The sequence below is a fragment of the Cebidichthys violaceus genome, unplaced genomic scaffold, assembly GCF_023349555.1.
Source record: "Cebidichthys violaceus isolate CVI_PGR_0920_01 unplaced genomic scaffold, fCebVio1.0.p SCAF_67, whole genome shotgun sequence".
NCBI classification, from domain to species: domain Eukaryota; kingdom Metazoa; phylum Chordata; class Actinopteri; order Perciformes; family Stichaeidae; genus Cebidichthys; species Cebidichthys violaceus.
In genome coordinates, this window is record NW_027176894.1 from 319,945 (window position 1) to 334,015 (window position 14,071).

Sequence of the window (14,071 nt, forward strand, 5' to 3'; positions counted from 1 at the left end):
ATGAACGCTTGGTTTTCCTTCAGGTAAGTCACATTTCTACTTCTCTGATTTTTCTATCTCAGAACTTCCTGACAGGAAAGCAAAGATATTTTTTATCGTATAAAGTATAACTCTACTATCAACAGTGTGAGAAATGAGCGTCTTCGGTTAAACCCATTACAAACATTTATTTGCATTTTTCCAAAGTCTCCTCTGATTTGTGGCTCCACAGATTTCTCTTACCTTGTCCTCTTCTGTATCTCACTGCTTCACACACAGACTTGTGTATGTTTTCCCTTTGACAGAGACTCATTGTATGTCAGAGCATTGACAGTAATCAAGGACAATGAGCTCGTTGATGGTTTGAGTTGTAACCTATAGGTTACAACTCAAACCATCCATAGGTGGTGACAAACATATAGGTGACAAACCTAACGACAAACCTTCAGGTAGAAAACACTCTTAGATAGTTCAACAAATGCAATACAATTGCAACCATGAGTAACAGATCACAACTAACCTAAAAACATAACTTTACATAATCTACTTCCCCTCATTCTTGGTCTAAACCATGACATCACTCCTGACGTCTTTCAGTGTATTAATAGTGGAACCATGGTGGGTATGGTAAGAAATAAAGATATGATGAACTCATACAATGCAGAACTGAATCACTGAACAATAACTAAACTTGTGAATACATGTCGGTGTTTTACTTTAACCAGCGATGTTGATATGATATGAACTGTGACTAAACAAAATACAAAACACAAACAAACCCGGAATAGTATCAGAACCAGAACCAGAACCGTTTATTGCCAAGTACGTTACACATACAAGGACTTTGAGGAGGTGAATTGTGCATAACAATAAACAATGAACACAGTGCAATATTCAAGACATCATTTAACAATAGAACAATATTACAATTTATATTAAAATATGGTAAATTAAAACAAGTACATTATAAATGTGTCAAGTGTATCTTACAGATCATGATGGAACTACAGCTAAACAATTAATAAACATGGTTAGGTTTGTTCAAATATAGCAGTGAAATATGAGGACAAAACATGTGTTCTCACACAGAGGCCGACCAAAACAAGCAACGTATGTGTTGGACATTCTTCTATTGTTACATTTTGACACATTGAAATACTCGTTTGACAAAGCCAAAAACTGCACCCATAGTTTGATCACTTTATCCGCTGTAATCGTCCGGTAAAGCTCGCAACAATATGTGTTGTTTGCCGTAGTTGTTTCAGCTAGTTAAGACAGATAGAACTCATGGGAGATCAAAGCAAGGTATATTATTACTATTATTATTATTATTATTATTATTATAATTGTTCCTGTAACATAGTTCACTTGTACATTGTCTGTTCAACAAAACAGATAAACTGACGCAGTCCTGTCTCTTTGGCTCTCTCACACACACACACACACACACACACACACACACACACACACACACACACACACACACACACACACACACATTCCTCTGGGGAACGTTCTGTCACAGGATTAGATACGTGACTTTTGGACCCATATCTAATGATTTTCATTCCAGATGAACGCTTGCTTTTCCTGCTGGTAAGTCACATTTCTACTTCTCTGATTTTTCTATCTCAGAACTTCCTGACAGGAAAGCAAAGATATTTCATATCATATAAAGTATAACTCTACTATCAACAGTGTGAGAAATGAGCGTCTTCGGTTAAACCCATTAGATCAGGGGTCACTAATAGGTGGACTGCGGTCCGGATCCGGACCCAGACCCAGACGCCGTTGTATCCGGACCCAGGACCTAAAACCGATAGATAATTGAGAATTATAAAATTTTGACGGAGCTCTGTTATTTTAACCTGCGCAGCTTTTTGAGCCTTTACGGCACTTGTTCAGTGGCGTAAATTACATCACATGATGCAGCTCAGCCAATAAAATTTGGGTATTCTGACAAGTTTCCTGACTCGAGTGAGATGTACAAACATGGGGGAGACGAGGAACGAGAACGAGGAGGAGGAGAGTTATTAATACGTGAGTCAGAAGTTTTTCACATGACGTTCTCCAAAGAGAGAGATGTGACCAGAGAGACCAGAGTCTTTAACCAACAATGAACAGACTCTTTCATAGGTTCATTCTTCACACGGACAGTTTAAAACCAGGATGTCTCATATGTTCAGAGACCGTGACGATTAATAAAGCGGTAATGTGAAGCGCCACTACGAGACAAAGAACAACTCTTTTAAGCAAACGTACTCACTCACATCTGAAATGAAGACACAGAAAACAAACCTAAGAGTCCAATATGATCAGAATCCTAACAGGTTAATTCACTGACCAACTATGATGTTAGCAGAGATAACAACGCTGAAAGAAGTGGTTTAATAACCACATATGAAGTCCATGCTCACACATTTCTCTTGTTAGAAGATGAGTCTGTCTTGATTGACATCACTTCACACCTGAATGAACTGAATTTAAAGCTGCAGGGCGATTTAGTGAAATTCATTCTTCTAAAATTAAGTACTTTATTTTAAGATGCAAATTTTTCAAAAGCTTTCTGTTCTGTCAGTTATTCTTTAATCCAGCCCTCATTTTACTTGAAATGAGAAGAACATTTATTTATGTATTTCTATGTATTATTTATAATCCATCAAGTTAAATGTGAAAACTGAGAATAATAATTGTTAAAATATAATTAATGTGTACTTTCTTTATTATTTTTATTTATATATATATATATGTATATATGTATATGTATATCTACTAAATAGTGCAAGTTAGATATTATTGTAATGTTCCGGACCTTTGCCTGAGGAGATTTTCTCAATCTGAACCTTTTGGAATGTTAATTGAATACCCCTGCATTAGATGCCTACTTTCACATCTTCTCCTGTGTTTGCATCAAATCCAACATATCAGACAATGTATTCTCGCTCTTTAAAAAATATTCAATATACCGATGTGGTTACTCAAATAACCCTCAAACCAATTTGAAGAATACTTATTAAAATAAACAGAAATTAGCTTAATTAAATAACGGTCTCGGGACTTTGATCGGCCTTTTGCATTCAAAGGTTCAGTTTGAGTTGTAACCTAGTTAATGTTTACATGAAGACCAGATCTGAGCTGCGTAACTTAAGAATTCTTCATTAGATTATAGAGACAAACATGTTACTGCGGTCAAGATATCTACTGAGTAGCATAGGAACAGTACTTCTACTCTAAATGTGAGTCTGAGAGGAACATTTAGCTACCGGTCATGTTATTTTATCTGTCTTAAATTGGTAGGAAGAGGTTTGGAGACACTATTAAAAGCAAACAAGGTTCAACACAAACATTCATGACCTATGTATCTGCTCTGTCAAAGTGTTTTGAAGTGGTGTGACAGTCCAAGTTCTCCTTTCACAATGACAGTGAAACCTCGTGAAGAAAAAACAAGAGGAGTTTCAGAAAAGATGTCCTCCCAAGTCAGACTGAGGCTGCTGCCGAGAGCCAGATGCATGTTCGATGAGCCCGTCCAGGTGAAGGTGGCCGGGCTGAGGTCCAGACAGGTGGTCATCGTGAGAGCCAGATCGACCGACGAGAAGGGAGTGGTGTTCAGCTCCTCGGCCACCTACAGGGCCGATGGGGGCGGGGCGATCGACCTGGAGAGGGACCCCTCTCTCAGCGGGAGCTACACCGGGGTTGAACCCATGGGTCTGCTGTGGTCCATGAGGCCGGACTCTTTGCACAAGAGGTTTCAAAGAACAAAGTCACTAAACCCTCACGTGGTGAAGTTCTCCGTGCACGAGGAGGAAGAGGAGGAGGGCAGGATGCTGGCAGAGGCGACCAATGAGAGGCTTCTGATTGGAGACGGGGTCAGCCGGCACACGGTGAAAGAGGGGAATATTCGTGGGGTCCTGTTCACTCCACCAGGTCGGTTTCTTTAATGTTGTCTTTGTCAAGTTCTAATTATTTTTTTTAAGTTAAAAGTTCTATCAAAAATGTGCACAAAAGAGATCAAAAACAACACTGAATTAATTATATAGCTTTACAGCAAAGGTGTTGGATGCTTTAATTCGTTGTCCGTGGTCCAGAGGAGACATGTTCTCAGTTTTAGTTCCTAATGCGAGTCAACCTTTCAAAATCGCTGGATCCTCGACTTTCCATAATATAACTTATGTTTCAGACGTAGTGACACCATGAGACTTCAGTAGTATTCCTCCTAACCAGGATCTGATAAAAACAAGCATGCATCGTATGTAATATGTTCGTCATCTTGCATCCTCCCATGTCTTCTGTTCCAGGAAGAGGTCCATTCCCTGCAGTGTTGGATTTGTACATTTTAGGGGGAGGTTTGTCAGAGAAGAGGGCCTCTCTGCTCGCCAGTCGAGGATTTGTGGTCCTGACCGTAGTGGCGTTCGGTTACGATGACATGCCGAAGAAGATCAAAGAGGTCCATCTGGATTATTTTGAGGAAGCAATACAGTTTTTGAAAAAACAGGATAAGGTGAGTTCTCTGAATCTCTGAGAGTCTTTTGAGATTTTTTGGAGCCGCATCTCATCGTTTGGCTTTGATGCTGATCCATAGAAGTCTTAGATGAAGTGTAATTCATGTTTATCTGCAGAAAAGTCCATGACATCATAATAAATAGTTGTTTTCCCCCACAGGTGGGCAGTAAAGGAGTTGGTGTGATATCCAAATCAAAAACTGCAGATCTTGCACTATCGATGGCCTCTTACCTGCCCGGTGTTGAGGCCACAGTGTGGATCAACGGCTGCTCTGCCAACACAGTTTTTCCCCTCTACTATAAGAAGAGACAAATCCTCCCTGCGTTAATGTTTGATCCCAGCAAGATGATTCTCACTGAGTCAGGGGCCGCCAATGTCAAGAATGTTCTGCAGAACCCGCTGGCAGAGGAGAACAAGGCCACCCTGGTCCCCGTCGAACACGCAGAGGGACGTTTCCTCTTTGTGGCCGCAGAGGACGACCTCAACTGGGACAGCAAAGCTCACATGGACATGATGGTGGAGAGACTGCAGCGTCACGGGAAGGACAACTTTGAGAGCGTGTGTTACCCCGGAGCGGGACATTATCTAGCGCCGCCTTATGGACCCTACTGCCCCTCCAGCTTTCATGGGGTTGCAGGCTGGCCGGTCCTGTGGGGGGGTGAGCCCAGGTCCCACGCAGCAGCTGAAGTCCACCTGTGGAACAAGATCCAGGAGTTCTTCAGAACTCAGCTGAGCTGTGATGCTACGCAGACTAAAGCCAAACTATAGATCCACGATATTATAGTTGCAATAATAAAATAATAGGAATAATTGGTCTATATTTATGATAGACCATGCCAATTAACTGGACCTGTTTGTATCTGTATCACTCCGCTAAAGTTTCACACATGCAAAGTTAGACATGATGTTTTGTCTCTCTTTAAAGACCGCGGTTGTGTCTGTGTTGTTGTTGTTGTTGTTGTTGTGATCCCAATGCACAGACAAAAGCAGATTATACTCACAGATATTGAAGTTGTATTAAAGTGTGCCTGAAGATCAGAAACAGCTGCAGTGAGACTAGATTTATTTATTTAGCATCATAAGAGCTGTTTTTCACGTCTAGACGTGAGCACCAACCCAGATTTCAACGTTGATTGAAATCGGGTCTGAACGTTTATACATATTTTCACCGTCTTTTCAACCGGCTAAATTGCGGTTACAATATCAACGTGTCACAAAACACTAATTTGTTTTAAAATATTGATGGTTTGTTCAGTTATTTAGCTAATATTTATATTTACTTTGAACGTATTTCTCCAAAATCATATTACGTGAAAAGACGTTGAAAATTGGTTCAAAAGTGAACGTTTTTTTGCCAACTATTTATAGACGTTGATTGAACGTTCACGTTTAGACCAGATTTCAACGGGATTGGAATATTGTCTTTCAACTGATAAATGTGGATGTGGTTTCTTAGTAAGCCTCTGAAATGATGATATACTATTATTAGCACAATGTAGAGGACGAAAAATTGTAGTCTTGCAAATCCCGTTGATGTTTCAAATGTTTGAATACAGAAATAAATAAATAAAATAATTAAATGCAGAAATAAATAAATAAAAGTATAAATAAATGCTGAAATAAATATGGAAATAAATTAATGTACGGATAAATAAAAGTTGATAATCAAACAGGACATATAGAAATACATATAATTATGTCTCATCTCTGTTCAACTACATTTATTAATTTATTTACTGATGCGTCTGTATGCTAATGAGGTGGGAGGTCCTAACCTCTGTCTAAAGCAGGATTGGTCACAGGAGTGTGATCACTTCTGGTCTACTACTGCTGCCTTGCACAGTAACGTTGAAGTCCAAGGCGACTAGCGACTAGCGACAAATCTAGCGACTTCTTCAGGTGTTGTGGAGACTCTGACGTGAAAGCACGTCTCGTTCTGCAGTGACTGTCCTCAACGAGCAGCGGGTGCTGCCGTGAGCACCTCCGCCGTCACAAAGCACTCACAGGCGGTCAGTCTCACAGCAGCCTCGCGCAGCAGTCCCAGCTGCAGACTGTGGAAGCCATCAGTGCTGCTAGATAGTCGTCTTCTTCTTCTTCTTCTTCTTCTTCTTCTTCTTCTTCTTTTTCTTCTTCTTCTTCTTCTTCTTCTTCTTCTTTAAATTTGATTGGCGGGTCGCAACCAACTTGAATAGGTGCATACCGCCACATACTGTACTGGAGTGTGCAGGGTAAAAGTTTCATCACTGATCTAAAAATATTAAATAATAACAATGACCTAATCAACACCTGCTAGCAGCTAAATCCTACGGTCTAATCCCGTTTCTTTAAGAAATCTCAACAGTGCCCTGCAGCACTCACGCCATTCTTCGTCCGCAACAAGAACTCCCTCCAAACTCCACCTCCGTCCCAACTGACACATTTTTTGCTTCAAGATGTTCCTTTCTGAATTGTATCTTCCACATTTCAGGACAACGTGCTCCACGTCTTCAGTGACATTACAAACAGTGCACTTATCTGAGTCCCTTTTTGCCGTTAAATACAGCGTTGAGTTAAGTCCTGTATGTCTGAATCTTAACCTGGATAATACGACCTCCTCTCTTCTATACTTCCCTTTGTACGTCTTCACATTTATGGATTTCTGAACGTTATAATAATGTCTTCCTTTGTTGTCATTGTCCCACTTCTTCTGCCATAAATCCCGTACTGCCTCTCTTATTAATGCTTTGGCTTCCCCCTTCCCAAAAGGAATATTCAAGATCTGCTCTTCTTTTAGTTTTAGTGCTCTCTTTGCAATCATATCTGCTCTCTCATTGCCCTCCACTCCTACATGAGCAGGAACCCAGCAACATTGAACATGTATTCCCAGTCTTTGCAGTCTCAACATGATCAGAGATATTTCCATCACTAAATCCTCTCTTCTTGTTTGTTTTGGACTTTAGGCTGTTTAAAGCTGCAGCAGCATCTGAACAGATGAGCGCTCTCTCAGGCCTGACCTCTTCTACCCATTGCAGTCCCAAGATGATTGCAGTCATTTCAGCTGTGAACACAGACAGTCTGTCATTAATTCCTTTACATAAGGTCACACTGAATCCTGGAATGAATAGCCCTGATCCTACGTGTTCATTCCCGTTGTCTTTAGATCCATCTGTATAAATCTGCAGATAGTTATAATAATTATTGTTGATGTATACTTGAGTCTGATGTCCAATGTCATACGAGTTTCTTTCCATCCATTTGTTCCTCTGTTCTATGAGTGATAGATCTACATTGTGAACTGGTCATATCCAAGGCGGAACATTTCCCCACATTACATTGGGACCATACTGTAACCCATTTAAACCGTATTCTTTGTCTACTGTACTGATTGTCCAACCAAACCCTTTGTCTTTAATTTGGCTGTATTCCCAGCATTCAGACGGCACATTAGTTGTGGGAAGTTCCTCTCCTGATCCCTTTAGCTTCACCCAATATGCCAGAGCTGGTTTTGAACGTCTTAAGCTTAATGGCAGTTCGTCAGCTTCCTCCAGCAGAGCGTTGTTTGGGGTAGATTTAACGGCACCCAAGCTAAGTCTTAGAGCTCTGAACTGAATTCTATCTAACTTTTCTAATGTGCTCTTAGCAGCTGCTCCATACGCCATACATCCATAATCTATACATGATCGTATAACGGCCCTATAGATATCCATTAGTGACCGTTTATCTGCTCCCCATTCATGCCCAGAAACTGCTCTCATTACATTAAGCTCCTTTTGACATTTAGTTTCGATATGCTTAATATGAGTTCTCCACAAACATTGTTCATCAAACCATATGCCTAAATATTTAAACTCTGCCACCCTCTCCATACTTTGTCCATTTCATTTAAGATGAGTATTGTTTATATTTGTCTTTCTGATAAATATCATGGAGCAAGACTTAGCAACAGACATCTTAAACCCCCAGTCATACGACCACTTCTCAACATGAAATAGAGCCTTTTGGATGCTACTGATCACTTGTCTCATATTTGTTCCCCTTTTCCATATCGCTCCATCATCAGCATAGAGCAAGGAGCCGATATTTCTGTCAACATCCATGAAGACGTCATGTATCATAATATTAAATAATATAGGGCTAATAACACTACCTTGAGGGATCCCATTTTCAATCGTGAATTCATCTGAAACAGCATCTCCAACTTTTACCTTGAATGATCGACTTGACAAGAAATCCAATATCCAGTTATACATCCTTCCACCGAAACCCATTCTATACATTTGAATCAGTAGGCCCTCTCTCCACATGGAGTCATATGCTTTCTCTATATCAAAATAAACTATAGCCATAATCTCCTTCATAGTGGAAGCCATCAGTGCTGCTAGATAGTTTTCTGACCTCGTCTACAGAGATGATCGGTTAGGAATCGGTTGCTTCTGTCTTGCTCCCCTACTTGACCAATCCTGCTTAAGAATGAGCTTCAGACCGCCTCCCTCATTAACATACGGACACATGAATAAATAAATGAAGAAGAACAGAAATGTAGAAATATATGTATTTATGTAAGTCCTGTTTAGGAATCCACTTGTATTTATTAATTTCAGCATTTAAACATTTCTGTATTTCTTTCAGCATTTATTTATTCTTTTATTCATTCATTTCTGTATTTATACATTTATTTATTTATTTATTTATACTTAAGACATTTCTCGTCCTCCATAACTTTAAGCACCCTCTGCTTCACTGCACCCTCTGAAAAACACGTTGCTGCATCATTTTTGGATGTAACTTTTGGAAATATATTCTGCTGCGTTTGCAGTCTGCCTTTTCATTCTTGGACAATTTCATGTTTTTCTTGGAGGCTAAATGTAGCATATTTAGCTCCGTGTTCGGTGTCCTTCATCACCGACACTGCCTCATAACACAGAAGACAGACCGGTTGTTCTCTTTACGGATTGTTTCCTCTCCTGTCCACCTGTTAGTTTGAATGTCGGCACACAGACAACACGTCACTCCTGAGTGAATAATAGTGGTTTAACGGATCCCCCCTCACGGTTCAGAACACACGTGAACCACGGATTAATGACACGGTTTATCTTCACCATCACGGTGTGAAACAACATTTAACTGACGAAGTTTAACGGCGATATGGAACAACTGCTGTCTCGCGGCAGGATGCCGTCATTTCGCGGGTCACAAAATCACCGAAGCATTGTGGGAGATGTAGTTTATGGTCACTGTACACCGTAAAGCACCATAGACTTTAATTTTAAGACAATCATATTACTTTTATATAGAAGCCCATTTCCGGCAGCAAAAAAAAAACATTACAAAAAAGATTAAAAGTTAGACTTCATAATAAAAATATCCCCATAAATTATTACACCGGAACCAGTAGTGGAAGAAGTTATTCTGATCTTTGTCGGTTTGTAAAACACAACATTAAAAGTTGGCTCCTCCTCCCTCTCAACAGCAGGTGAAAGACAAACCCTGATTCACTCTCATTGTAGAACGAGCTTTGTCCGCTTGGCGTCTCGCCCCGCTGTGTGTCCGCCATTTTCATAGCTTCCTCTTGGATGAACCATTTCTATCTGACACCTGGTGGCTGAGTTCATGTAGAGGTTGATGCTCTCTCTCTGCAGAGTGAACCACTTCTAGTGGGTCATAAGTGATCACTGAGAGACAGTATTTGATATGAGTCCATGCATTGTTCTTTAGGAAAGTCCTCCTCATTCCTGTCCACCAGTTTATGTTTGGTGGAGATTCATGTTGTTCCTGAGGAGTTTTCTCAGTCGTCACTCAACCAGTGAGTGACTCAGCTTTTGCAACAGCTGGAATATTTTAACATCAACAACAAATGGAAAATGTGCAGATTATATCAGGTCCAATCATGAAGTCATGAAATTAATACATGTGAATCTTGAAACTACAGAAATGAAATGTTCTCAACCGTGGAGCAGGTTTTAACCGAGGCTCTGTTTGTAAATGAGGAAACAAAGTTCACATTCACAGCGCTGCTCCTCTTCCTGGAATGAAGCACAGCTTGATAACCCCTCCTTCTTCCTCCTGCTCTCAAACACAGCCGGCTCCACTCTGTCCACAGACTTCCTGGTTCCCTCCCCTTCAGATCTACAGTTTTATAGATGGGTGTAACCAACATGGTGGTGAAGCGATAGAGCTGACAGGCTCCATTCACTGAACAAACACATGTTGTTCAGATCAGAAGTCAAAGCAGAGTCGCTTCTAGTGAAGTGAAACTCAGACAGTCGTTGTTCCTGAGAGGTGAAATGGCGCAGAAAGGAGTTCAGCTGGATCGGGAAACCTTCTCTTGTTCCATCTGTCTGGATCTACTGAAGGATCCGGTGGCTATTCCCTGTGGACACAGCTACTGCATGAACTGTATTAAAAGCTTCTGGGATGAAGAGGATGTGAAGAAACTCCACAGCTGCCCTCAGTGTAGGCAGACCTTCACACCGAGGCCTCTCCTGCTGAAAAACACCATGTTAGCAGTTGTTCTGGAGGAGCTGAAGAAGACTGGACTCCAAGCTGCTCCTGCTGATCACTGCTATGCTGGACCTGAAGATGTGTCCTGTGATGTCTGCACTGGGAGGAAACAGAAAGCCATCAAGTCCTGTCTGCAATGTGTGATCTCTTTCTGTGAGGAACACCTCCAGCCTCATTCTGGATCCCCTGCCTATGAGAAACACAAGCTGGTGGACCCCTCCAAGAAGCTCCAGGAGAACATCTGCTCTCGTCACGATGAGGTGATGAAGATGTTCTGCCGTACTGATCAGCAGTGTATCTGTTACCTCTGCTCTGTGGATGAACACAAAGGCCACGACACAGTCACAGCTGCAGCAGAAAGGACTGAGAGGCAGAGAGAGCTGGAGGTGAGTCGACTAAACATCCAGCAGAGAATCCAGGACAGAGAGAAAGACGTGAAGCTGCTTCAACAGGAGGTGGAGGCCGTCAATCGCTCCGCCGACGAAGCGGTGAAGGACAGCGAGAAGATCTTCACCGAGCTGATCCGTCTCATGGAGAAAAGAAGCTCCGATGTGAAGCAGCAGGTCAGATCCCAGCAGAAAAGTGAAGTGAGTCGAGTCAAAGAGCTTCAGGAGAAGCTGGAGCAGGAGATCTCTGAGCTGAAGAGGAAAGACGCTGAGCTGAAGCTGCTCTCGCACACAGAGGATCACAACCAGTTTCTACACAACTACCCCTCACTGTCACCACTCAGACAATCTACAGACTCGTCCGCCATCGATATCCGTCCTCTGAGATACTTTGAGGACGTGACGGCGGCTGTGTCAGAAGTCAGAGATAAACTACAGGACCTTCTGAGAGACAAGTGGACAAACGTCTCACTGGCAGTGACTGAAGTGGACGTTTTACTGTCACCTTCACAAGCAGAGCCCAAGACCAGAGCTGAGTTCTTAAGATATTCAAGTGAAATCACACTGGATCCAAACACAGCAAACACATATCTGTTATTATCTGAGGGGAACAGAAAAGCAACATTTATGAGAGAACATCAGTCTTATTCTAGTCACCCAGACAGATTCACTTCATATTTCCAGGTCCTGAGTAGAGAGAGTCTGACTGGACGTTGTTACTGGGAGGTGGAGTGGAGAGGAGGAGGAGTTTATGTAGCAGTCGCATACAAGAATATCATCAGAACAGGGAACTATAATGAATGTGGATTTGGATACAATGACAAATCTTGGGCGTTAAATTGTAACAAAAACGGTTTTACATTTTGGTACAACAATATCCAAACTCCCGTCTCTGGTCCTCAGTCCTCCAGAGTAGGAGTGTACCTGGATCACAGAGCAGGTATTCTGTCTTTCTACAGCGTCTCTGAAACCATGACTCTCCTCCACAGAGTCCAGACCACATTCACTCAGCCTCTCTATGCTGGACTTAGGTTTTATTATGTTGGAGACACTGCTGAGTTCTGTAAACTAAAATAGTCAGAAGTGATTTAAGGAACAGCAAATTCATTTTTGTGTTTTAATCCTGAAACTCATTTTGTCGCCATCATTGTCGCTTAATTGCTGGTTGTTCTTCAGCTGTCAATCAAACATTGTGGGCGGTGCTTTGACGTCTTCTCATTATTGTTCTGTAAATGTTTGAGTTTCTTTAGGTGGAGCTCCTTTCTGTGTCTGTTTAGCCATGGAGGCTATCACTGCTCATGATGATCTTTGTTGACCTGAACTGATATTTCTCTTCATGAAAATGTAAACTGCTCTGAGGTTTAAATGATTGATAAATATTAGTATTGATGTATTTGTTACTTGTTGTTTCTCTTCCACTGCATGGCTCTTAAAGAGAGAAATCACCAGAGCTTCTTTTATCAAAGATATTTAGTTCTCAACACTCTTTGTAAAGATTTCTTCAAGTGAAATTATGTTTATTTTCTATAACAGATGAAATGTTGTTCTTGTTGTTTTCTTAATCGTTATACAAAAGAGGTACTATGATGTATTATATAACTAATTATTATGATCATAATCAATAAGTAAATCATTCATTGTTCTCTTTCACATAAGTGAGATTCTGGTCAAACAAATGTATTATGAGGATGAAGTGAATGTGTTCATGAAATCATTGAACAAGAGTCATTGAACAGACTTCACTGATGGGATGTGAACAAACTGAAGGTTCACATGATGAATAAAGTATTTCTTGATTCAAGAATGAACAAAGTCTTTTCTTCTTGTCTTATTTACAGGGTTTCATACAAAGCTGATGGAGAAAATGTGAAACTAATATGAGAGTATAAGTGAGTCACTTTTCCTCCTGAAACAGCACAAAGTACAGAGTTCATGTTTAGAGCAGAAGAACATTTGTCAGTCAGTCTCTGTCCTTTAAACTGTCCTCACTAAAACATCTTTGTCTCAGAGAAATGAGCAGAGTTTGAAATCACGTGTCGCTTCTTACGACAACATTCTGTTTGTGCACTTAGTCAATAAAGAGGATTTATTACACTGACAAGTGTCGTTGTAGCTACTGACAAATGTATAGAAGGAAAATGGGGATGATCAATCACAATAAGGGAAACAATGATAAAGTAAAATATATATATATAAATATCACATTGATTCATACTCTAATTGCACATAATAACATTTTCACACTGAAATCAGCCAGTCTGTCATTTTCCCAAGAGAGACAGAAAGAAATGATGAGATTTCATGGATTTAGATTTGGACAGAGCTCCATGTTCTCTGTCAGTGAATGGTTACACTAAAGCAGCAGAACTTCTGTAACTATGCCTTAAACAAAGTACAAACACATTGTCTGCTCTGCAATAGGTTTGCAACTCTGCAACACTCTATTTCTTTTAGTATTTCTCCAGATGTTGTCCACATGTTTGTGCTTTCAACTCTCCGCTCATATATTTGGGGCTAGCAGGCATAACCGTCACAGTAAGAGTGAGCCGAGCACAACTAGGTGTGATCGTCTGAGGGCCAAAACGTGTGTGTGTGTGTGTGTGTGTGTGTGTGATTAATCAGCCATTGGCCTTTTCCTGCTCCAATCTGTCGTTGTTACATCAGCCTTTAAAAATGCACAACCAGTCATAACCAGTCGACCTCTGACTTCTTAATTCTCGAGTGCC

The 14,071-nt window shown here is 40.8% G+C and overlaps 2 protein-coding genes across 3 annotated transcripts; both read left to right on the top strand.

The window, feature by feature from the left end:
- Positions 1-1,488: 1,488 nt before the first annotated feature.
- Positions 1,489-5,538, top strand: LOC137890644 (acyl-coenzyme A thioesterase 1-like). 2 transcript variants are annotated; one of them, XM_068734812.1, is made up of 4 exons: positions 1,489-1,575; positions 3,403-3,903; positions 4,275-4,477; positions 4,639-5,537. In XM_068734812.1, exons 2-4 carry the CDS (start codon positions 3,444-3,446, stop codon positions 5,245-5,247), a joined length of 1,272 nt encoding a protein of 423 aa, XP_068590913.1. In that variant the 5' UTR covers positions 1,489-1,575; positions 3,403-3,443; the 3' UTR covers positions 5,248-5,537. The 2 variants fall into 2 exon arrangements, with proteins under 2 accessions (XP_068590913.1, XP_068590912.1); XM_068734811.1 differs by lacking the exon at positions 1,489-1,575 and adding an exon at positions 1,947-2,019 and having other exon boundaries at positions 4,639-5,538.
- A 5,174-nt stretch (positions 5,539-10,712) lies between these two features.
- Positions 10,713-13,149, top strand: LOC137890604 (tripartite motif-containing protein 16-like). Its single transcript, XM_068734759.1, has one exon. The coding sequence runs from the start codon at positions 10,743-10,745 to the stop codon at positions 12,420-12,422; it is 1,680 nt and encodes a 559-aa protein (XP_068590860.1). The 5' UTR covers positions 10,713-10,742; the 3' UTR covers positions 12,423-13,149.
- The last annotated feature ends 922 nt before the right edge of the window (positions 13,150-14,071 follow it).

Coding starts and splice junctions, on each gene's coding strand:
- LOC137890604 (XM_068734759.1), top strand. CDS start 10,743: ATGGCGCAGAAAGGAGTTCAGCTGGATCGGGAAACCTTCTCTTGTTCC.
- LOC137890644 (XM_068734811.1), top strand. CDS start 1,962: ATGTACAAACATGGGGGAGACGAGGAACGAGAACGAGGAGGAGGAGAG. Junction 2,020..3,402: donor AGGAGGAGAGTTATTAATAC/GTGAGTCAGAAG, acceptor TCACAATGACAG/TGAAACCTCGTGAAGAAAAA. Junction 4,478..4,638: donor TTTTGAAAAAACAGGATAAG/GTGAGTTCTCTG, acceptor TTTCCCCCACAG/GTGGGCAGTAAAGGAGTTGG.